At 42.5% G+C, this 21,690-nt stretch overlaps 1 protein-coding gene across 1 annotated transcript in view; it reads right to left on the minus strand.

The window, feature by feature from the left end:
- Window positions 1-21,690, minus strand: part of CAMK1 (calcium/calmodulin dependent protein kinase I) — a 48,980-nt gene that overhangs the window by 19,301 nt on the left and 7,989 nt on the right. Inside the window, exons 2-4 of the mRNA XM_070936766.1 lie at window positions 16,427-16,655; window positions 8,507-8,638; window positions 240-314 (exon numbers count right to left, since the gene is read on the minus strand). Coding sequence (XP_070792867.1) covers window positions 240-314; window positions 8,507-8,638; window positions 16,427-16,512 — 293 coding nt within the window. The 5' untranslated portion in view covers window positions 16,513-16,655. The remainder of the gene's footprint in view (window positions 1-239; window positions 315-8,506; window positions 8,639-16,426; window positions 16,656-21,690) is intronic.

Raw genomic sequence — 21,690 nt, forward strand, 5'->3', positions numbered from 1 at the left:
ACTGGTAGGGAAGGTAAGTGAATCCCACCTCTGCTGTGGGGGCTCCTTTCAAGGAGCTGCAGCAAATGACAGGAACTCACCCCGCCAGGCAGCAGCACTCAGGTCTCGAGCGTGCTAACGTGCTAACCTCCAATCCAGCATCCCAACCACATGAGCCACCGCACTCCTTTCCTTTTTAGCTAACAGAGCCCGAGAACTGTGGCTCCCTCCCTCTCCTCCTTCCTAAATCTTCAACTTACAGCTGCATGATGAGGTAGAGGTGTCCTCCACTCTCGTAGATGTCATCCAGGGCCACTATGTTTGGATGCTTGATTCTGCCAAGAGGGTAAACACGTTTTAATTAGGAAGTGCTACAGATCTCTTAAGGAAATCTATTTCATTTTGCCTTGCTAAGTTTTAATGTCGATATTATTGTGAAAGAAAAATCCTCTCTAGATCAGTTCAGAAATGCCTTGCTGTGTAAAATACAAACGTTACTCTTCATGGGACAGAGTGTTATTGAGTACAGATAGCCTCCAGTTACGAAACACAACTAAGCCCAACATTTCTGTTGTTAAATGAAACATTGGTTAAGTGAGTTTTGCCACATTTTATGAACTTTCTTGCCACACTTGTTAAGTGAATCACTGCAGTTGATAAGTTAGTAACCCAGTTGTTAAATAAACCTTGCTTCTCCACTGACTTTGCTTGTCAGAAGGTCGCAAAAAGGGATCACACGACCTCGGAACACAACAACGGTCATAAATATGAACCGGTTGGCAAACATCTGAATTTTGATATGATCATGAAGATGCTGCAAAGGTCATAACTGTGAAAAACGTTTAAGAGTATTTTTTTCCAGTGCCGTTGTAACTTTGATTACTAAGCGAATTGTTGTAAGTTGAGGACTACCTGTACTGCACAGTAGCCCAAAAAAAAAAAAAAAAAAAATCTGCACTCATGTTGCTATATGCATTTTTGTCATCCTCAGATGGGAAGACGTTGCCCCCAAAAAACTATGACAGTGTTAGTCTTAGTCTTATTTCTCAGCAGGTGGAACGTTTAATGACATGGTCAGATGGCCAGGATTTTGTCATATTGTCAAAGCACCTGAGGGCAGGACAAGAATCAATGGGTGGAAACTAATCAAGGAGAGAAGCAACTTATAAACTAAGGAGAAATTTCCTGACAGTTAGAACAATTAATCAGTGGAACAACTTTCCTCCAGAAGTTGTGGAATGCTCCAACACTGGAAGTTTTTAAGAAGATGTTGGATAACCATTTGTCTGAAGTGGTGTAGGATTTACTGCCTAAGTAGGGGGTTAGACTAGATGACCTCCAAGGTCCCTTCCAACTCTATTCTATTCTATGCTGTACAACTAAGACCACCTTTGGAGAATAATTTAATAAAATCTGGCAGCAACCAAAGAATGAGATTTGGAAGAGCTTGGAAGAGAAAAAGCAAACCTGGGAATAAAAATTGCTGATATCATAGTCAGTATGGTGTGTGTCAGTGGTGGGTTTCAAAACTTTTTACTACCAGTTCTGTCGGTGTGGCTTGGCGGGCATGGCATGGCTTGGTGGACGTGGCAGGGGAAGGTTACTGCAAAATCTCCATTTCCTCCTGATCAGCTGGGACTTGGGAGGCAGAGAATAGACGGGGGTGGGGCCAGTCAGAATTTTTACTACCGGTTCTCCAAACTACTCAAAATTTCCGCTACCGGTTCTCAAGAACTGGTCAGAACCTGCTGAAACCCACCTCTGGTGTATATGTGTGTGTGTGTGTGTGTGTGTGTGTGTGTGTAAATTTGGGTAGTTTGAAGCAGAGTCCCACTTTAAGGGATGAACGAGTCTTGAGACAGTGCAAAAGAACCTTGGATTTAGGATTAAGAGAAGGCTGGTGGTGGGACCTCCAGCCTTTACTTTAGAGGAGAAAAATCTACCTTGCAATCCAACTCTTACTCTCATCATATCTGGCCAAAATAATAATTAACATGAATGTCTTACGACAGGGCTGTCAAACTCCCGGCCCATGGGCCAGATCAGTGGTGGAATTCAAATTTTTTTACTACTGGTTCTGTGGGTGTGGCTTGCTGGGTGTGGCAGGGGAAGGATATTGCAAAATCTCCATTCCCACCTCACTCTGCCAGAGATGGTATTTGCCAGTTCTCCAAACTATTCAAAATTTCCGCTACCGGTTCTCCAGAACCTGTCAGAACCTGCTGGATTTCACCCCTGGGCCAGATGCGTCACACGTTGGCCATGCCCACACCCGGTTTAGCGAAGGGGGGGGGGGGAAAGTCCTGATTTGTCACGTGACACAGCCGTGACAATGTGAGTTTGACACCCCTGTTTTATGAGAACCCCAAAATGGGAAGAATTGATCCTGGCAGTAAGTAAAGACTTAGTTGTGTACAGAATTAAAGACAACTTCATCCGGTCAGTCTTGTTCCGGGAAGGCCTAAATCCAGTCAGTTAATCCATTTGACCTCCCTGCTGAAAGAATAATGGTCTCAACTTCCATCATGGCTAGGACCCTCTTCCCAAACCCTGCTTGACTGCTCCTGTTGATGCCTGCCTGGACAATGAGGAAAAAGGCAGGGTAGTTAGTCCTCGACTTACAACCACAATGGAACCCAAAATTTCCATTGCTAAGCAAGACAAGTGAACTGTACCCCGTTTTATGACCTTTTTTTGCCACAGTTCTTAAGTGAATCACCACTTCAGTTGTTAAGTGGATCATGCAGTTGTTAAGTGAATCAGGCTCCCCTAGTGACTTTGCTTGTCGGAAGCCATTTTACAAATGGAGATAACATGATTCCAGGCATAAATACATGATAGTCCCCAAACGTCTGGATTTTGATCACATGACCATGGGGATGGTGCAACATTTGTAGATATGAAAATCGGTCGTAAGTCACCCTTTCAGTGCTGTTGTAATTTTGAACGGTCACTAAACGAATGGTTGTAAGTCGAGGACTATCTGTACTATAAAAAAGCTTTGCTTGTGTGGGTTTCTGCTGCAAGGACTAAGGAGATACATTCCTAGAAAAAATGGTGGCTGTATTTTGACCTTGTTAAGTGTACTGTATTTTTCAGAGTATAAGACGCACCTTAGTTTTTGGGGAGAAAAAAAAGAAAAAAGCTGATTGGCAGGTGGATTGGCCTCCCGGAATACCCCCAATCAGCTGTTCCCAGAGGTGAATTTTAGCAACAGGTTCCTTGGTTGTGAGCTCTGGGCCTTGCTTTTTTTTCTGCCTCTGAAACTTCTGAAACTCCATTTTTTTTTTAATTTGATTTATATGCCGCCCTTCTCCGGAGACTCAGGGCAGCTTACAATGCGTTAAACAATAGCCTTCATACTTTTGTATATTTTATACAAAGTCAGCTTATTGCCCCCACAACTGGGTCCTCAATTTACCTACCTTAGAAAGGATGGAAGGCTGAGTCAACCTTGAGCCTTGGCGAGATTTGAACCTGCAGTAATTGCAGGCAGCTGGTCTTAATAACCAGCTTAATAATAGGGTGCCTTAGACCACTGTACTACCAAGGCTCTTTTCACAAAAAGAAATTTCAGAAAAAACATTTTTTTCTGCTTCTGAAAGCCTCTGAAACAGAGCTTCAGAAAAAAAGCCTCTTGAAGCTCTGTTTCTGAGGCTTTTTTTTAAAGCTCTGTTTGGAGGCTTTTTTTCTGAAGCTTCCTTTCTGATGCTTTTTTCAGCCTCTGAAACCTTCGTTTAAGAAGCTGGGTGGGGCTACATTCGGAGTATAAGATGCACCCAGATTTTCACCCTCTTTTTTGGGGGAAAAAGTGTGTCTTACTCCGAAAAATACGGTAATTATCTACCACATTTTATTTTAGCCACCAAGAAGCGGTTCCGTGGAGGGAGGTTTTTCCATGGACCATCCGGAGGGGATGTGGTTTTGCATGCCACCTGCATCCCATGAATGGAGCTTTGCTTGTTTGCGCAGCTTGGTTTCTGGCTTGCCGTGGCCCAGTACTGGTCCACAGACTGGGGGTTGGGGACCCCTGATCTATCGGACAGATCCACTGGTCAAAAAATTGGGCCAGATTAAACATATTGGGAGAATAAAAGCATCTGATTGTCAAGTAGAAACTAAATTCCAAAGAAAGAGATTTAGAATGGGCCTGGTGGCTCAGCAGACTGATAGCATTGTGATTAACACCAGCTGTCTGCAATTACTGTAAATTCGAATCTCACCAGGCTCAGGGTTGACTCAGCCTTCCATCCTTTCTAAGGTAGGTAAATTGAAGACCCAGTTTGTGGGGGCAATAAGCTGACTTTGTATAAATATACAAAAGTATAAAAGCTATTGCTTAACGCATTGTAAGCCGCCCTGAGTCTCCAGAGAAGGGCGGCATATAAATCAAATTAAAAAAAAAAAGAATGAGATGTGAATTTTGGGGGGAAGAAAGTCCTTAGAAGATTAAGAACATTTGACCGATTTGTAACAAAGGACTGGTACTAATTAATGCCCCATTGAGAAACAGTAACTAACATATATAAACATCATTTGAATCCACTCCTTGATTTCTATTTGCTTTTTAAATTACCAATTAAGGTTTTTTTTTCCCCAACTTGTTTCCCTGTTGTTAACTTAACCATGGATTACTCAATTAGTTCTTAAAGTACTCTGGGTAAATACTGTAGCATAAACTAACTGCATAGGGTTAGGTTCAAAGCATGCCAGACTGAAACCCAGTCATCTCTTTGGGATTCAGGCTGCCTCCTGAACACAGCTTCCAAATCTTTTCATTTGTTTCCCCCATGTGAAACCTTTACCTCCCTCACAAAGTCACTTAGATTCTTTAATCAAGATGCAAAGCTTTCCACGCAAACAACTGGGGAATTACAATTATTGCCCTTGCTACCCCAATTTGCTTGTTTATGGTAAGAATTAATGAGCCATGGCACAGAAATGACAATAAAAATGCTAAATGGAAACTAGAGAAACACAAAATCACTATAGATCTACCTTTAAAGGGAGGAAAAGGATACAAGCATTTTTTAAAAAAAAAATTGGCAATACAATGTTGTGCAGATCAGTTTGCTGATATCAAATTGGTTTTGGTTTTGATTGCTTTGGAAAGGGTGTTGTAGGCACTTCGACAGAAGTATTATCTAAAGTAGGTGTAACCAACCTGTGACCTGTAGGCTACAAGCAGACTGGACAGCTAATAATGTGGCTCCCCAAGATTGTAAACTTTTAACATTATTATATGATTGTTTTTTAATATTATATATTTTATATGCAGCCCAAAACAATTCTTTTTCACTAAAATGCAGTCCAGGCAAGTCAAAAGTAAAGCACCCACGATCTAAAATAAATAAATATTAATTGTGTAAAGATCACTAATAAATAGGATATGATAAATATGTTCCTATGCCAGGCAGCAGGAAATTACAGGTAGTCCTCGACTTATGACTACATTTTGAACCCCAAATTTCTGTTGCTAAGCGAGACAGTTGTTAAGTAAGTTTTGCTCCGTTTTATAACCTTTTTCCCACAGTCATTCAGTGAATCATTGCAGTTGTTAAGTGAATAAAATGTGGACTCTGGCTTCCACATTGACTTTGCTTGTCAGAAAGTCACAAAAGTCATAAGTATGAACCAGTGGCCAAGCATCCGCATTTTGATCACATGATCGTGAGGATGCTGCAATCATTGTCAGTGTGAAAAATCGTCACAAGTCACTTTTTCCAGTGCCCTTCAAATGGTCATTAAACAAACGGTTGTAAGTCAAGGACTATCTGTATATGACTGGCCTCAAGGAAATTCATGAAATGTGGAAATTTAGATCCTAAAAATGATTTTCACCGCTAAAAAAAACACCTTTGTAGTCCTTCACCAAGTCCTTGGCATCATAATACAATAATCATTTTTATATGAGAAAAAGAGGAGATAGTGGGTGGGAAAGCAGTTATTGAAAACTTCTACTGCCACTGCTTACTAGTGAAAGAAACGGATACTAAGGACATTTCGAAGAAATTATTCAAGGTGCAATTCAGGAGGGAAAAAAATCAGTACCATGATTAGCAGGAAGCCATAAAAACAGATACAGCAATTAATTATCTAATTAAAGATAATTAGAGTCTTGAAAAGCTTCAACAAGATTTCACCAGTCCAGACTGGACAAAGTATTGATGCAATTATTTTAAAAAAAAAATAGTGACCAAACTAAAGTATAAAAAATAATAAAATCCATAGAACTGCAAGAATTTGGTAGTAGCTTTGTCTGGATGTTTTAATTTAAGGAAAGACAGCAAGACAAAAAAATAAAATAAAATAGCAATGACAATGTAAATATGGAGTTAACTGAATGCCCAAATCCTTGGACTAAAACTAATATTTGTTAGCTGGAGATAGGAGATAAGATACTGTACAAGTGTGCTTTCACCTCACTGTTGCCTTTATCATGTTATCTAATGTTTTCTTTCATGATTTTTTTTTAAAAATTAACTATTTCAGCAATAAATCATTGGTCCAGGAGAATTTGCATAGCTCTTTCCTCTTAAATGAACTTTCCAGCTTGCTCGTTTCAGCTCTCTGTTTGGTGATAGTTGATGGTAAGCAAGAAGAACCCGATCACTTGAAAACTCACGAGGAGGTCTTAGTAACACTAAGAAGAGCTCCAACTTTGTAAGAGACAGCGAATGTGACAATTACAGCTGAATAGCCAGCAAAGGGGTCATGCCAGAGCATCATGCAGATAGGGTGCCCTAATGAAGCATGAGCAATGGATGGTCGGAGTCACACGGCTTGTTCTGGTCACAAGAAAACACTGTGTGGTGCCAACTTGGACTATTTTCAGAAAAGCTGATATTCCACATCAGATATGGTAACTAAAAAAAGGATGGTGCAGAAGGCCACTGATGTGCTTGCTTTGAAGCAACTGTGAATGGAAACTGGATCATATCGGGGAACTATTGCTCCTCAATCCAATTCTAAACATCTCACTTCAGAGTAGACATCCTTGGGCAAGGGGACTGCAAACAGAAGAAAGAAAGAAAGAAAGAAAGAAAGAAAGAAAGAAAGAAAGAAAGAAAGAAAGAAAGAAAGAAAGAAAGAAAGAAAGAAAGGAGAGAGGGAGAGAGGGAAGGAGAAGGGAGGGAGGGAGAGGGGAAGAAAGGAGGGAGGGAGGGAGGGAGGGAGGGAGGGAGGAAGGAAGGAAGGAAGGAAGGAAGGAAGGAAGGAAGGAAGGAAAGAAAGAAAGAAAGGAGAGAGGGAGAGAGGGAAGGAGGAGAAGGGAGGAAGGGAGGGAGGGAGGGAGGAAGGGAGGAAGAAAGGAAATATACCCTGTTTCCCCCAAAATAAGACATCCCCTGATAATAAGCCCAATTGGGCTTTTGAGCGCATGGCAATAAGGCCAAGCACTTATTTCAGGGTTCAAAAAAAATATAAGACAGGGTCTTAACCATTATCTTAACCATCTTAACCATCTTAACCATTGCAGTGATTAATAACTGTGGCAAAAAAGGCCATAAAATGGGACCAAACTCAGTTAACCTTTGTTTCGCTTAGCAACAGAAATTTGGGGCTCAATTCAGGGCTGAAATCCACTTATCTTCGCTACCAGTTTGCAAATGGGAGCTCGCGCATGACACCTCTGTGCATGCGCAGGACCTTCTGTGTATGTGCAGAGTGTCAAAAACGGGACGTGATTATGTCCAGTTGGGTCGGCAGAGCCTCCCGCCACCGGCGCTACCGGTTTGTCCGAGCCGCATAGAACCGGCTGCATTTCACCACTGGCTCAATTGTGGTCATAAGTCGAGGACTATCTTTACCAGGCTTTCTCCTTTGCCCTGCTTCCCCCTTATGCAATAAAAAAGCAGTGCACCAGAAACGTGTAACATTCTTCTGCAGGTTTGCAACTCGACAAAGAAGCAACAAGCAACAGGACAACGTCCCTAACCTGAATCCCTCAGGATGTGTGACTGTGTGAGGAATCAAATCTTAGACAGATGCAATAGAGCAGGGGTGTCAAACTCGATTTCATTAAGGCCTGCATCAGGGTTTTGTTTGACCTGGGGGGGGGAGTGGGCCTGACCAGGGGGGGACGTGGCCAGTTCAACATCCTGCAGCCCTCTGCCAGCAAAAGGGCTCTTTTTTTCGGCTGTGACAGCCTCCTGCGGCCCTCTGCCAGCAAAAACGAACCCCAGGAGAATCCCGCGCGGCCTTCCTGAGCTCCATTTTTGCTGGCAGAGGGCTGCAGGAGACAGTCACAGTCAAAAAGGGAGCTCGAGAGGGCTGTGCGCAGCCCTCCCAAGCTCCGTTTTTGCTGGCAGAGGCACTGTGGGCCAGTCCTTCCCTGCAAGCCAGATCTAAGAGTTTGACACCCCTGGAATAGCGGTTAGTAGCTCCTGGTTTGCTTTGCTTCTGAGCTTTCCAAAGCAACTAGATTGGTCCCAGTTCGGAAAAGATCTGGATTGCAGCATCTATTTTTTTTCTGAGCCGGACTGATAAGAGTCAAAGAAGGAAGAGAATGAGGAGAGGTACCACGCACTTGTGCAGCACAGCAATCTCGTTTTCAATGCTGGTCTCTTTTCCTTCTAGCACCTTCTTGGCAATGCATTTGATGGCCACCAATTTCTGAGTCGATTTCTCTTCCGCCAGCACCACCTCTGAGAAGGCACCTCTGGAAAAAAAAGATGGATGGGGGGTGGGGAGAAGAGGAAAGTGAGACACTAGGTACATATCTCCCTGGACAGGAGATGTCCCATTTAGACGGGCATTGCCTGCTGCAGAGTGCCAACGGATGTAAAATGTTTGAAGTCCAGGAAGCAAATGATGGAACGAGGTCCATCAGCCCAGCAAAACCAAAGGGAAGGGAGAAAAGTAAAAGGGAGGGGGGGTCAAAGTAAGTGACCTCACTCTTTGCTCTGCCCTCTCCTCAGCACCAACCCCCTCCCCCTTACACCCGGCTGGATCTCTCACCCAGCCGCTGTCACCACAGCAACCTGCAGAATCTCAGCTATTTATAGGAGAACATGTGAGAGATGGCATTGGGCAGGAAGGAGAAAGAGAATGTGCCAGGAAGAGCAGAATCTGAGCTTATCAACCTGGCAGGCAAAGTTGGTATGGAACCGCAGAGATTCAATCTGTTTTAACCTCAGAACTAATAAGATCTCCCTGAATATGCAAACTAAGAGGGATGAGAGGAAAAAAAACCCTCCTCTCTAGGGTTTGAAGTTGAACAAGAACAAGAACAAGGATAAGTAGGGCATTCTTTCCACTTGGATGGAGAAATACCTGGATCTCAAAACCAGGTGCTGGTATCCCCTTGTGTAAATAGAGATGTACAATTCAAGCGCGCACCCCCATTTTTCTGGAAACAGGCATCCTTTTTATTCTGAAAAACTAGTCTGTGCTTTGCAGTAGGCAAGTAAATGGATCTCCCTCTCTGTTATGATTGCAGTCACATCTGGTGGAGTGCTAACAGGAGGTAGGGAAAAGAAAAAAAAAAGAATACATCCAACTCGGTTTCTATTTGGAAACCGTTTCTAAATTTTATGCTTGAGATTGGGAAAAAATGGGATTTGCTGATTAGACACGTTTGTTGTTACAGAAATGGATGTTACATTATTAAGAATGCAAATGTAAAAAGTCGATGCTGTCATGTTATTATTTTATTCTGCACTGAAAAGAGCCAAAAGTAAATGCTTTTCTTTCTTTCTTTCTTTCTTTCTTTCTTTCTTTCTTTCTTTCTTTCTTTCTTTCTTTCTTTCTTTCTTTCTTTCTTTCTTTCTTTCTCTCTCTCTCTCTCTCTCTTTCTTTCTTTTTCTTTCTTTCCTTCCTTTCCTTCCTTTCTTCCTTTCTCTTTCTTCCTTTTCCTTTCTTTTGCATTACATTCTTTCTTCTTGCATTACTATTAATCTTCTCATCATGCCTATCACCCATCTCCTTCCACTTATGACTGTATGACTGTAACTTTGTTGCTTGTATTCTTACGATTTATATTGATTGTTTCCTAGTATGATTTGATTGCTTATTTGTATCCTATGACTATCATTAAGTGTTGTACCTTACAATTCTTGACGAATGTATCTTTTCTTATGTACGCTGAGATGCATCAAAGACAAATTCCTTGTGCATCCAATCACATTTGACCAATAAAGAATTCTAATTCTGATTCTAATTCTTTTTCTTCGTCTCCCTCCCTCCCTCCCTCCCTCCCTCCCTCTCTCCCTCTCCTTTATCCCATACAAGACATCCCCTGATAATAAGCCCAATCGGGCTTTGGAGCACATGGCAATAAAGCCAAGCGCTTATTTCAGGGTTCAAAAAAATATAAGACAGGGTCTTATTTTCAGGGAAACACTGGTATATCTGTATCCGTATCCGTATCCGTATCCGTATCCGTATCCGTATCCGTATCCGTATCTATCTATCTATCTATCTATCTATCTATCTATCTATCTATCAACAGAAGGCAGGGAAATGACACCGATTCAAGGCCCAGATTTGAGAACAGCGAGGAAGAAGAGACATGGGAGAAAAATTAGCTACCGTAATTGAAGAGCCACAGAAGAGAAGGCCTGGCTGCCTGCACCCCTATCTCCACATCCACCAATATTTACACTCTGATATGTCAGCCATCCTGTTTAGCCCCACCAGATGAATTCAACTTGCCAGCTGCTATTTATGGCCTGGGGAAATTTGTGGTGGATAAGGAAATGAACAAGAACTGGTTATGATGGTGATCTGGTACAGTATCTCCAACAGGCCTCTAAATACCACTTGCTAGGGAACAACATGACATGACCTCTCAAACAGCTGGTGGGCTTCCCAGAAGGACTTGGCTGGCCACCGTAGAAGACAGGATGATGGATTAGATAAGCTTTTGATCCAATCCACAGGGGCTCCTCTAATGCTTTTTATACATAAAACAAGCTGCACTGCTAAAAACAAAGGCTGGCAAAAGCTAATGGATGGGCTGCGTCCTACTTTTCTCTTCCAGGCGTTAGGAAACATGGGGAGGAGTGCTTGAGTCAGTTCACATAAGGTACAGCATCCATTCATTCCAGACTGGATGAGTAATTAACAAAACAGCTCCCATTTCATTTTCCTACATGTAGTCGTTATTTATATGCATTACCCTAAACACGCATTAATACTCTTTAAACTACCATAAAGATATGATACACATCGGGAAATGTTGGACCGGAATAAACAAGGAGCGGTGCCCTGCATCAGCGATATAGCAATAGCACTTAGACTCACAGTGCTTTAAAGCCCAGTTTACAGAGTCAGCCTATGGCCCTCAACAATTTGAGTCCTCATTTTACTGACCTCGGAAAGAGGGAAGGCTGAATCAACCTTGAGCCGGTGGGAATCGAACTGCCGAACTGCTGGCAGCCAGCAGTCAGCAGAAGTAGCCTGCAGTATTGCATTCTAACCACTGTGCCACACTTCCTGAATACTTAACAAAGACACCCAAAAATCTTGAAGCATTAAAATATTCATAATTATGGCATGAATTTTTGTGGGCCATTGGATGCAGGACCATACAAACGGCCATCTTATTTAAGAAGAGTCTATGACAGGGGTGGGAAACGATGGTTCTTTTATGACTTGTGAACTTCAACTCCATGCTGGCTCAGGAATTCTGGGAGCGGAAGTCCACAAGTCATAAAGAAGCCATTGTTCCCCACCTCTGATCTATGACAACTCAATGTCAGAGAAAAATGGCCTATTGTGTTATTGATCCTTCTGGAAAACAATGCTTATGTTGACCACACCTTTATTCTGAACAGCATTTGTGAATAGGGACCTCATGTTTCCAGCTCCCTACTGCACTGGAATGCAACAATGCAGCAATGCTGGAAGAGAAATAGGAAAAGAAAAGATAGGCTTTGGGTTTTTAATGGTGGAGCCATATTTATTTGTTCTATAAATTTACCCCTAACATTTCAGTTCCTTTGAAGAAAGTTCCATTTCAAAATGGCAGCCGGCTTATCTGAATTTACAACCTTGCTGTCTCCAGAGTGAAACTTTTCACAGTGAGTGCCACAGCTTAAAATAACTAGTCACCTGGAGTGAATCCTCTTCCTCAAAATAGCAGCATGTGACAAGACTGTGCACATACTTAAGTTGCAGTCCACACCTCCTGTCAATATTAACAAATCTTATGCTAATATTTGAGGCCATGAACCGCCTGAACTCATATTCATCTGTTGTTGAACCAGTCCTCGCGCTAATTTCAGATGTAGCGTGTGGGGCAATTTAACAAAAGGAAACAAGGAGCTTTGCATTCTCGTACAGCGGCCATTTTCCTTCATGGCCAGTTTGCCAACCTTCTCCAAGCTGATCCATTCCATGAAGGCCTGAACCAGCAGTTCCCAGACTGTTTTTGGCAGACAATTAGAAGACATTTTTCCCTACAGAACCCTAACTCTATCTCTGATTTTTATTAAGCATTATTATCAAGAGCTCACAACTTCTTTCATCTACTCCTATTGCCTGAGCGTTTTGCATAATGTAGTAGGTCTGAAAATAAAGAGAAAACATTTTAAATATAATCTTTATTTTGGTACAAGATAGTTGGCCTTGTGTGGTTTTATTTTAAAATCTGTTTTAAATTCGATTTTTGAGATTTTTCGCAGAACCCCTTGCGTGCTTTTGTGGAACCGGAAGGTTCCGTGGAACACAATTTGGGAACTGAGGTGGCGCAGTGGTTAGAGTGCAGTACTGCAGCTACTTCATCTGACTGCTAGTTCAGCAGATCAGCGGATCAAATCTCACCGGCTCAAGGTGGACTCAGCCTTCCATCCTTCCGAGGTGGGTAAAATGAGGACCCAGATTGTTGGGGGCAATATGCTATTTAGTATACTGTCTTTGGTGTAAGCTGCCAGGAGTCCTCGGAGAGTGGGCAGCATAGAAATATGAATAATAAATAAATTAAATAAACCACTGGCCTAGACAATCCCCAACTGGAAACATGTGAAAACCCATAGCATCCATAAACATCTGTGACTTATAACTTCTAACACAAGAATAATCTAAAGTAACTTCAGAAGGCTGCATAGTTAGGGATAGTACTTTTCTTGCAGAACATGGCAGGTAGTTTTTGCTTTTCCAAAGCTATTTGCAGTCATAAATATTGGAGAGAATACAGATAGTCCCCGGCTTACAACAGTTCATTCAGTGACAGTTTGAAGTTACAACGTCACTGAAAAAAGTGAGTTATATGACCATTTTTCATACTTCACGACCATTGAAGTATATCTCCACAGTCACATGATCAAAATTTGGATGTTTGGCAATTGGTTCATATTAATGACGGTTGCAGGGTCCCAAAGTCATGTGATCCCCTTTTGCAACCTTCTGAGAAGCAAAGTCAATGGGGAACCCCGATTCGCTTAACAACCATGGGAAGAATGTGTTTTACTGTAGGTTTGAGAGAAAAGTACTGCCACCTATCTCCACAATCCCTATCTCAGACACACCAACAACAGCCAAGCCTCCTACAACTGACCCCATCCCATTGGGCCCAGCACCTTTGGCGATTACAGAAAATGAGGTGGAAGGTCTATTTCACAGATAAAAGCCAGAAAAAATACCAGGCCCAGACAAGATAACTCCTTCTTGCTTAACAGCCTGTGCTGACCAACTGGCCCCCATCTTCTCCCGTATCTTTAATAAATCACTAGAGATGTGCTATTCTCCTTCTTGCTTCAAACGCTCTACTATCATCCCAGTGTGGAAGAAGCCCACTATCAAGGAACTGAATGACTACAGACCAGTTGCTCTAACATCTGTAGTCATGAAAACATTTGAAAGGCTAGTGCTGCCCCATCTGAAAACCATCACGGATCTGCTGTTAGACCCCTTGCAATTTGCCTACCGAGCAAATAGATTGACAGATGGCGCTGTTAATATAACTCTGCACTACATCCTACAACATCTTGAATCTCCAAAGACCTACGCAAGGGTCCTCTTTATAGACTTCAGCTCAGCATTCAATACCATCATTCCAGATATTCTTCTAACTATACTAAATCAGCTAGCTGTACCTGACCACGCTTGTAAATGGATCAAAAGCTTCCTAACAGACAGGAAGCAATAAGTGAAGCTAGGCAAAATCACATCAGATACCTGTACAATTATCACAGGAGCCCCCCAGGGCTGTGTGTTCTCTCCACTTCTCTTCTCTCTATACACCAATGACTGCATCTCAAAAGATCCCTCTGTTAAAGTATTGAAGTTTGTAGATGATACAACAGTGATCGGTCTCATTCGAGACAACGAGAAATCTGCATACAGACGGGAGGTTGAACGACTAGCCTTGTGGTGCAACCAGAACAAACTTGAACTAAATACACTCAAAACTGTAGAAATGGTGGTAGATTTTAGCAGAACCCTCCTACACTACCATCTCTTACAATACTAGACAACACAGTATCAACAGTAGAGACCTTCAAGTTTCTAGGTTCTATCACATCTCAAGTCTTAAAATGGACACCCAACATCAAAAACGTCATCAAAAAAGGAAAGCAAAGAATATTCTTTCTGCGCCAAGTCAGAAAGCTCAAACTGCCCAAGGAGCTGCTGATCCAGTTCTACAGAGGAATTATTGAGTCTGTCATCTGCACCTCTATAACTGTCTGGTTTGGCTCTGCAACCCAACAAGACAGACACAGACTTCAGAGGATAATTTGAACTGCAGAAAAAACAACCTGCCTTCCATTGAGGACCTGTATACTGCACGAGTCAAAAAGAGGGCTGTGAAAATATTTACAGACCCCTCACATCCCGGACATAAATTGTTTCAACTCCTATCCTCAAAACGATGCTATAGAGCACTGCACACCAGAACAACTAGACACAAGGACAGTTTTTCCCTGAATGCCATCACTCTGCTAAACAACTAATTCCCACAACACTGTCAAACTATTTACTAATACTGTATTATTATTATTATTCTCATCCTTCCTATTACCTATCTCCTCCCACTTATGACTATAACCATGTTGCTTGTATTTTTACAATTTATATTGTTCTGTTTGTATCCTAGTATGATTTGATTGCTTATTAGTAACTTATGACTATCACTAAGTGTTGTATCTTATGATTCTTGATTTTTTTCTTTTTTCTTCTTTTTTCCTTTTATGTACACTGAGAGCATATGCACCAAAGACAAATTCCTTGTGTGTCCAAACACCCTTGGCCAATAAAGAATTCTATTCTATTCTATTCTATTCTGTCCTGTCCTGTCCTGTCCTGTCCTGTCCTGTCCTGTCCTGTCCTGTCCTGTCCTGTCCTATCCTATCCTATCCTATCCTATCCTATCCTATCCTATCCTATTCTATTCTATTTTCTTAGAATATTAACAACTGCACTCATTCACTTAACTGTGGCAAGAAACTTCATAAAATGGGGCAAAATTCCCGTAACAAATGTCTCACTTAGCAACAGAAATTTTGGGCTCAATTGTGGTCATAAGTCAAGGACTGCCTGTATATTACAGTAGACGTCATCTGACCTATCTGGAGTGTGTTAGTTGGAGATGTCTGCTCTCAGGTAAAGATGACTAAGTGATGTTTGGACAATATTTTTGTTTAGCCTCCAAACTCTAAAGTGGAGTGTTAGCCAGATGAATGAAGATAATGGCAGGGTAATTGCTTGGGTTACATTTGCCAGATTGCTTCAAACCCAGCATCTCAGCTATATCTTTATCTAAGGAAAGTTTAAAAAGGAAGGCACTCCTTTTTACATGCTCCCCAAAAAGCATCGCAACTAGCAATTTGTTTCAGCAATTTGTTCAAAAGGTTCTACACTACCCACACTTCTTTGAAAGTTGGCTCTTCTCACTTCTATAGATTCTACGAATTCAGTTGATTTGAATTAACCAATCTACTTCTAGTTGGATTTGCAAGAAAAAAAAATGGTTTTCAAATAATGGTCTAAGCCAGCTGGCTGAATTCAAGACAGCAATTGACAACAGGCTGATTTGCAGCCAACTCTCAAGATAGCCCTAGTAAACAAGCTTAAGAATATTTACTTCTGCTGGGTGTAGTTCAGAGTTGCGTAAAATATAATAACCTGTAAATGACCCTCTCAATCTATGAGAACTTCAAACAACAGGGACTACTATTTTAGATTACAAAGTGTTGAATAAACAAGCTTCAGGCAGATCACTGTTGGGATTTGGATCTACTGGCAGATGACTCGGTAATTGGAAAAGATTTACGAAGATTACCCTCGTAATATAAAAAGAATTCTATTTACATCATGGTCTTCTCTAAATTAGTCTAAGATTGCTGAAATGAAGAAGGCTCAGGCAGGAAAACCCAGGAGGAGATTTTTTTTAGAAGAAACGACTGAAGTTCAAATTCTGGCACTCTTGACTGGATCCCACAAAACTCTCTCCTTTTCTTTGTGCAATGGCCTCTACCCAAACTGCCCTAGAGCTGAAAGAACTCACGTGCCCAGCACCTCCCGAAATTCATAGATTTCCCGGATGTCTTCCGCTTGTTTTTTCCAGCTGAGCTCATCGTCTTCCAGAGGCATGGTTCTTCCTGGGCTAAGAGCTGGGTTGTTCAATTCCCAGCTGGCTCGAAGCAGAGGAAACAGGCAGATTGTAGTAAATTCAAGGTATAGCTAGCCGAGTACAGGCAGATGGCATTAGAACAAAGGCATTGGAAAGCTTCGCCCTGAAATTAAGCAGAAGAAAGGAATGGGTGGCAACATGAGGCAGATAAATAAACTGCATATTCAGCTCGGTTCTCCCCATACATATGGAGCATAGCATCTGATGAAGTTTGCTACGGCTCCTGAAAGCTTCTACCTTTTAACAGAATTTGGAAAAGGTGTTCCCAGACAATCTGGTTTTTTAAACTACATAAACTAACATGGCTCTCTTCCTACAACGTGAAGCAACAATTTCCTCCTCCCTTCAGTGAACAGGTTTTAAGCTACATCAGCCTTTGTGGGAATTGTCTTGGCTGAGAAGGTTTAGATTAAAATCAGTGCACAGCACACAACCTCGGTTTATAGTTTGCTAAATCGTTGAAAGTTCCTCAGCTGGAAAGCCCCTCTGAGAGGTTGCAGCCCCAAAGACCCCCACCTAGACCTAACACTTCCACAGCAAAGCCTCGGTGACCTTTCACAAAAGGGTCAGGAGGCCCTATATCTCTTGGGCCTTCATCTTATCCTTCCTTTTCCCAATTCCTCTTTTATCTCTGCACCCTTCAGCATATTGCTCTGACTTTATCCTGTTTGGTAACATTACAGCTGTCTCCATGGAAACAGCTGTAGTGCCTGCAAACACTGAAAATACAGCACCTTCCTGTGCCTTACACATGGTCTCTTGGGGGTCAGATCCGCTCATATTTTCACACACACACACACACACACACACACACACACTGTTAAGGACGAGGTGCCATGTCACCATAGGAGGCTCAGCTAGCATTTCCACAACTATTAACCAGCTTCTAGCGAAGGCTACCTTAAGACTGTGTTAGTTTGGTCACCAGGTTTATGCTTTTTGCATCGTCTGAGCTTTTGCCTGTGGCTGAAAAAAAAACAAGGGTATCATTTAAATATTTTAAACACATTATGATGCACATGCTGTTCACCAGCATTTTAAAAAGTAATGACACAATCTTCTTGCCCTTCTCACCCAACGAAGGTCTTACACGTGAGTGCAATTAAAGTTCCTCTTGGCTCAGATTCCCACAGTGCGAGCTAAGTTGCTTTTTGGCAAAAGACAGACACACCTCAGCCAGCAGGTACTCGAATAACATTTCTTCAGACTAAAGGAATCAGGATGTCCAGCCTCCTGAAAGAAGATTCCTTCCCCAGCTCGATACAGATCAACGGACGTGATTTTAAGGTCTGAGAAAGTCCCACCATCTCAAAAATAAATAAATAAATAAAATATTTCTCTGTGGAAAACAAATGTTTTGGGGAAACTCAATCTTTCCCAGGCCTCCTTTTCCAAGTGATGCTAGCTTTCAATCCCCAGGAAAATCTTGAGGAAAAGGAAATGAGAGCGGCATTTATACATGCATTTTGAAATGGGTCGTTTTCCCAAGATGGCTGCACCAGATAATGCTTTTTATGAATGGAAAGTTCATATGAACCATACGCCTGTTAAAAGGTAAAGGTAAAGGTTCCCGTCGCACATATGTCCTAGTCGTTCCTGACTCTAGGGGGCGGTGTGCTCATCTTCTTTTCAAAGCTGAAGAGCCAGTGCTGTCCGAAGATGTTGCCATGGTCATGTAGCCGGCATGACTAAACACCAAAGGTGCATGGAACGCTGTTAGCTTCCCACCAAAGGTGGTCCCTATTTTTCTACTTGCAATTTTTATGTGCTTTCTAACTGCTAGGTTGGCAGAAGCTGGAACAAGTAACGGGAGCTTACCCTGTTATGCAGCACTAGGGATTCGAACCACTGAACTGCCAACCTTTTGATCGACAAGCTCAGCATCTTAGCCACTGAGCCACCGCATCCCCTCTAACACGCTTCTTAAAGGGTACCAGTTACATAATGCTGCACCGAAATGATCGTCTATTGTGTGAACAAAAAGAACTGGAGCTATTAACCCCCTAGTAAAATCTTAGTCATCAGTTATCTCTAACTTTCCATTTCTTTCGAGAGTCTCCCTCAAAACCTCTCTAACGCACACATCAACATCCACAGTCCAAAGTATTAGTTTGTAACACAAGCCAATTGTGTATGTCTGCATACAATAGAAAGCTATTCTCTGTTCCACATTGCTGGTGTTTCACCTGAATATTTATTTCACAGCCATTGTTAAATATTTCAAACTTGTTCTCCATCCAGAAGAGAGAAGCCTTGCAAGAATCAATAGAGCATATTCAGCCTAGACACATAGACATGAATGTGCCACCCAAAAAAGGGAAATAAAAGATAATGTAATAAAGCAGATTTAAAAGAGAAGGAGCTCCCAGCAACATTTTCCAAGGCAAAGCATAATAGTGTCTAAGACTCAAGAGACAACATTATATAATTTGAGACCTCTGTGGTGGAGCTCTCTGGATATGAATCTCAGATTCTTGATAAGCACCTAATTTTTAAATGAAATCCACTTTGATTTGAGCATGGATTGTAGAATTAGCTTTCAGGCTTCTCCATGTTATTTCTCAGACCTGTGTGATGTGCTTCCACCACCCCATTAAATGAAGGCTAATGATTTGAATAGAGGATTTGATCTGTGAGAGGGATGTTTATCTCTGTCTCTTCCTCGCTTGTTCCCTAGCTCTCCTTATCTTGCTTTATTCTATACTCTGGCTCCATTCTATCGCAAAAGAATTGGAGAGAAATAGAGGCAAAAGAACTTGGGGATGATCATTTTCCACCTGGCGTCTATTCTTACTTCAACCGTTAATATATCCTAAGATACTGTATTGATTATTTGAAAAAAAACAGTGAATGATAGAGCAGGGGTGTGCCCAGAGTCAGACAGAACGTAGCCGTCAGCTCAGGAAGCCAGGGAGATCTGATAAGGCATTACAGGCTACAATGGGGTGCAGTGCACCCCGCCTTGTACCTCCATACTAGCTTGCTTTCCTCAAATGCACTGAGGCAGTGGTCCCCAAGTGGTCTCCACAGAACTGGCAGTGGACCGGTTCCATGGAGACAGGTTTTTTTTACAGACCGGAGGGGGCAAGATTTTGCATGTTACTTGCATCCCACAGATGGGGCTTCGCTTGTTTGCGTGGCCCGGTTTCTGGCATGCCACGGCCCGGTACTAGTCCACAGACCAGGGGTTGGGAACCCAGAGGTGGGTTTCAGCAGGTTCTGACCAGTTCTGGAGAACGATAACAGAAATTTTGAGTAGTTCGGAGAACTGGTAAATACCACCTCTGACTGGCCCCGCCCCCATCTATTCTGCCCCCCCCACCCGAGTCCCAGCTGATCGGGAGGAAATGGGGATTTTGCAGTAACCTTCCCCTGCCACGCCCACCAAGCCATGCCCACAGAACCGATAGTAAAAAAATTTGAAGCCCACCACTGTGGGAGCCCCTGCCCTGGATGATACTATCCTGCCATCAACATGGAAACAATTTTGGACTGTCAGTTTCCATGTCTGAAATGGGCCTATCTGTCATCGATCTGAGGCACAAAATCTAGTTGGTCATTGGATTGGCCTCCAAACCCACGTTATTCATTCATTTTTGCTTTTATACCTCACATTTTCTCTCGAGGCTCAAAACACCTCTTGATTTTATCTCCACCAAAAATGCTATACGGATCAGCCCAAAGTTACTTGTGAATGCCATGCTTGAACAAAGATTTAATTTGGAATTTCCCCCCCTCACCCAATCCAGCAGCTTTGCCTTACTGGATCTCTTTCCTTCTGTGGGAGGTTTTCAAGAGAGGGAGAAAATTTGTTTGTCTCCAAAGTTTATTGAGCCACAGAACCAAGCAATCACTGCCATCTTAGCCAATGATGATGGAGGTTATAGTTCAAAAGCATCCGAGGGGCACAGCTTTTTCTCATGCCAACCAGCTCTACTCTCTTGCCAGGAAGAGTCCAACAGAATTCTTAACAATGAGGGTGAAGGTTTGTTCTCCGAGCTTGTGGGTTGGTTTCCAAATGTTTCGTTACCAGGCTAGGTAACATCTTCAGCGGAGTTTAGGGGATGTCAGTGTCAGTGTTCTTCTGTTTATAAGGGCTTTGTGATAGGTGAGGTGTGGCTGTGTCAGGTGAGGGTGTCTCAACCTTAACCCATCACAAGAGACCCCTCACTTGACACACCCACACCTGACCCATCACAAGACCTGACCCCTTATAAAGCCCTTATAAACAGAAGAACTGACACTAACATCTCCTAAACCAGGCCTGTCAAACTGGTGGCCCTCGAGCCAGATACATCACGGGCAGGCCATACCAGAGGCGGGCTTCAGCAGGTTCTGACCAGTTCTGGAGAACCGGTAGCGGAAATTTTGAGTAGTTTGGAGAACTGGTAGTAAAAATTCTGATTGGCCCCGCCCCCATCTATTCTCTGCTTTCCAAATCCCAGCTGATCGGGAGGAAATGAGAATTTTGCAGTAACCTTCCCCTGAGTGGGGTGGGAATGGAGATTTTACAGTATCCTTCCCCTGCCACGCCCACCAAGCCATGCCCACCAAGCCATGCCATGCCATGCCATGCCACGCCCACCAAGCCACACCCACAGAACCAGTAGTAAAAAATTTTGAAACCCACCACTGGGCCACGCCCACCCTGGCTCCGCAAGGGCAAAAAATGTCGCGATAGATCACAATCCAGCTTGTGACGCGATTGACTTTGACACCCGGGTCCTAAACCTTCACCCTCATCCTACACCTGAGCTACAGATATTCACCACTGTTGCATTCTTAACACTATTTCTGAACTACAACTTGTACTGTACATCGCTCATCATTGACTCTAGATGAGTGGGGCTTTGGAGAGCTGTAGTTCATTAGTATCTGGCCTACCCGCAAATGTCTTTATTTCTTCCATCCAGTTTTCGGTACCTACCATTGAGGATCCAGGAGAAAAAATTAGCAAGATACTGTAAACATAGTCATGGGCTGCTGGTCCAACATGTTCACATATTCCCAAACAGCACATAGGCCTTTAATCATCCTTAGTAATGCAGCAAGGGTAGTTCTACTGGATTTCTTCCCTTATGTTTAAGATAGCAGCCATATCTGGCTCTCCAGGTATTGCTCATTTTGCATATACCCAA

This window comes from Pituophis catenifer, unplaced genomic scaffold, assembly GCF_029215685.1.
Source record: "Pituophis catenifer annectens isolate HBS135680 unplaced genomic scaffold, rPitCat1.0.hap2 SCAF_2, whole genome shotgun sequence".
NCBI lineage: Eukaryota > Metazoa > Chordata > Lepidosauria > Squamata > Colubridae > Pituophis > Pituophis catenifer.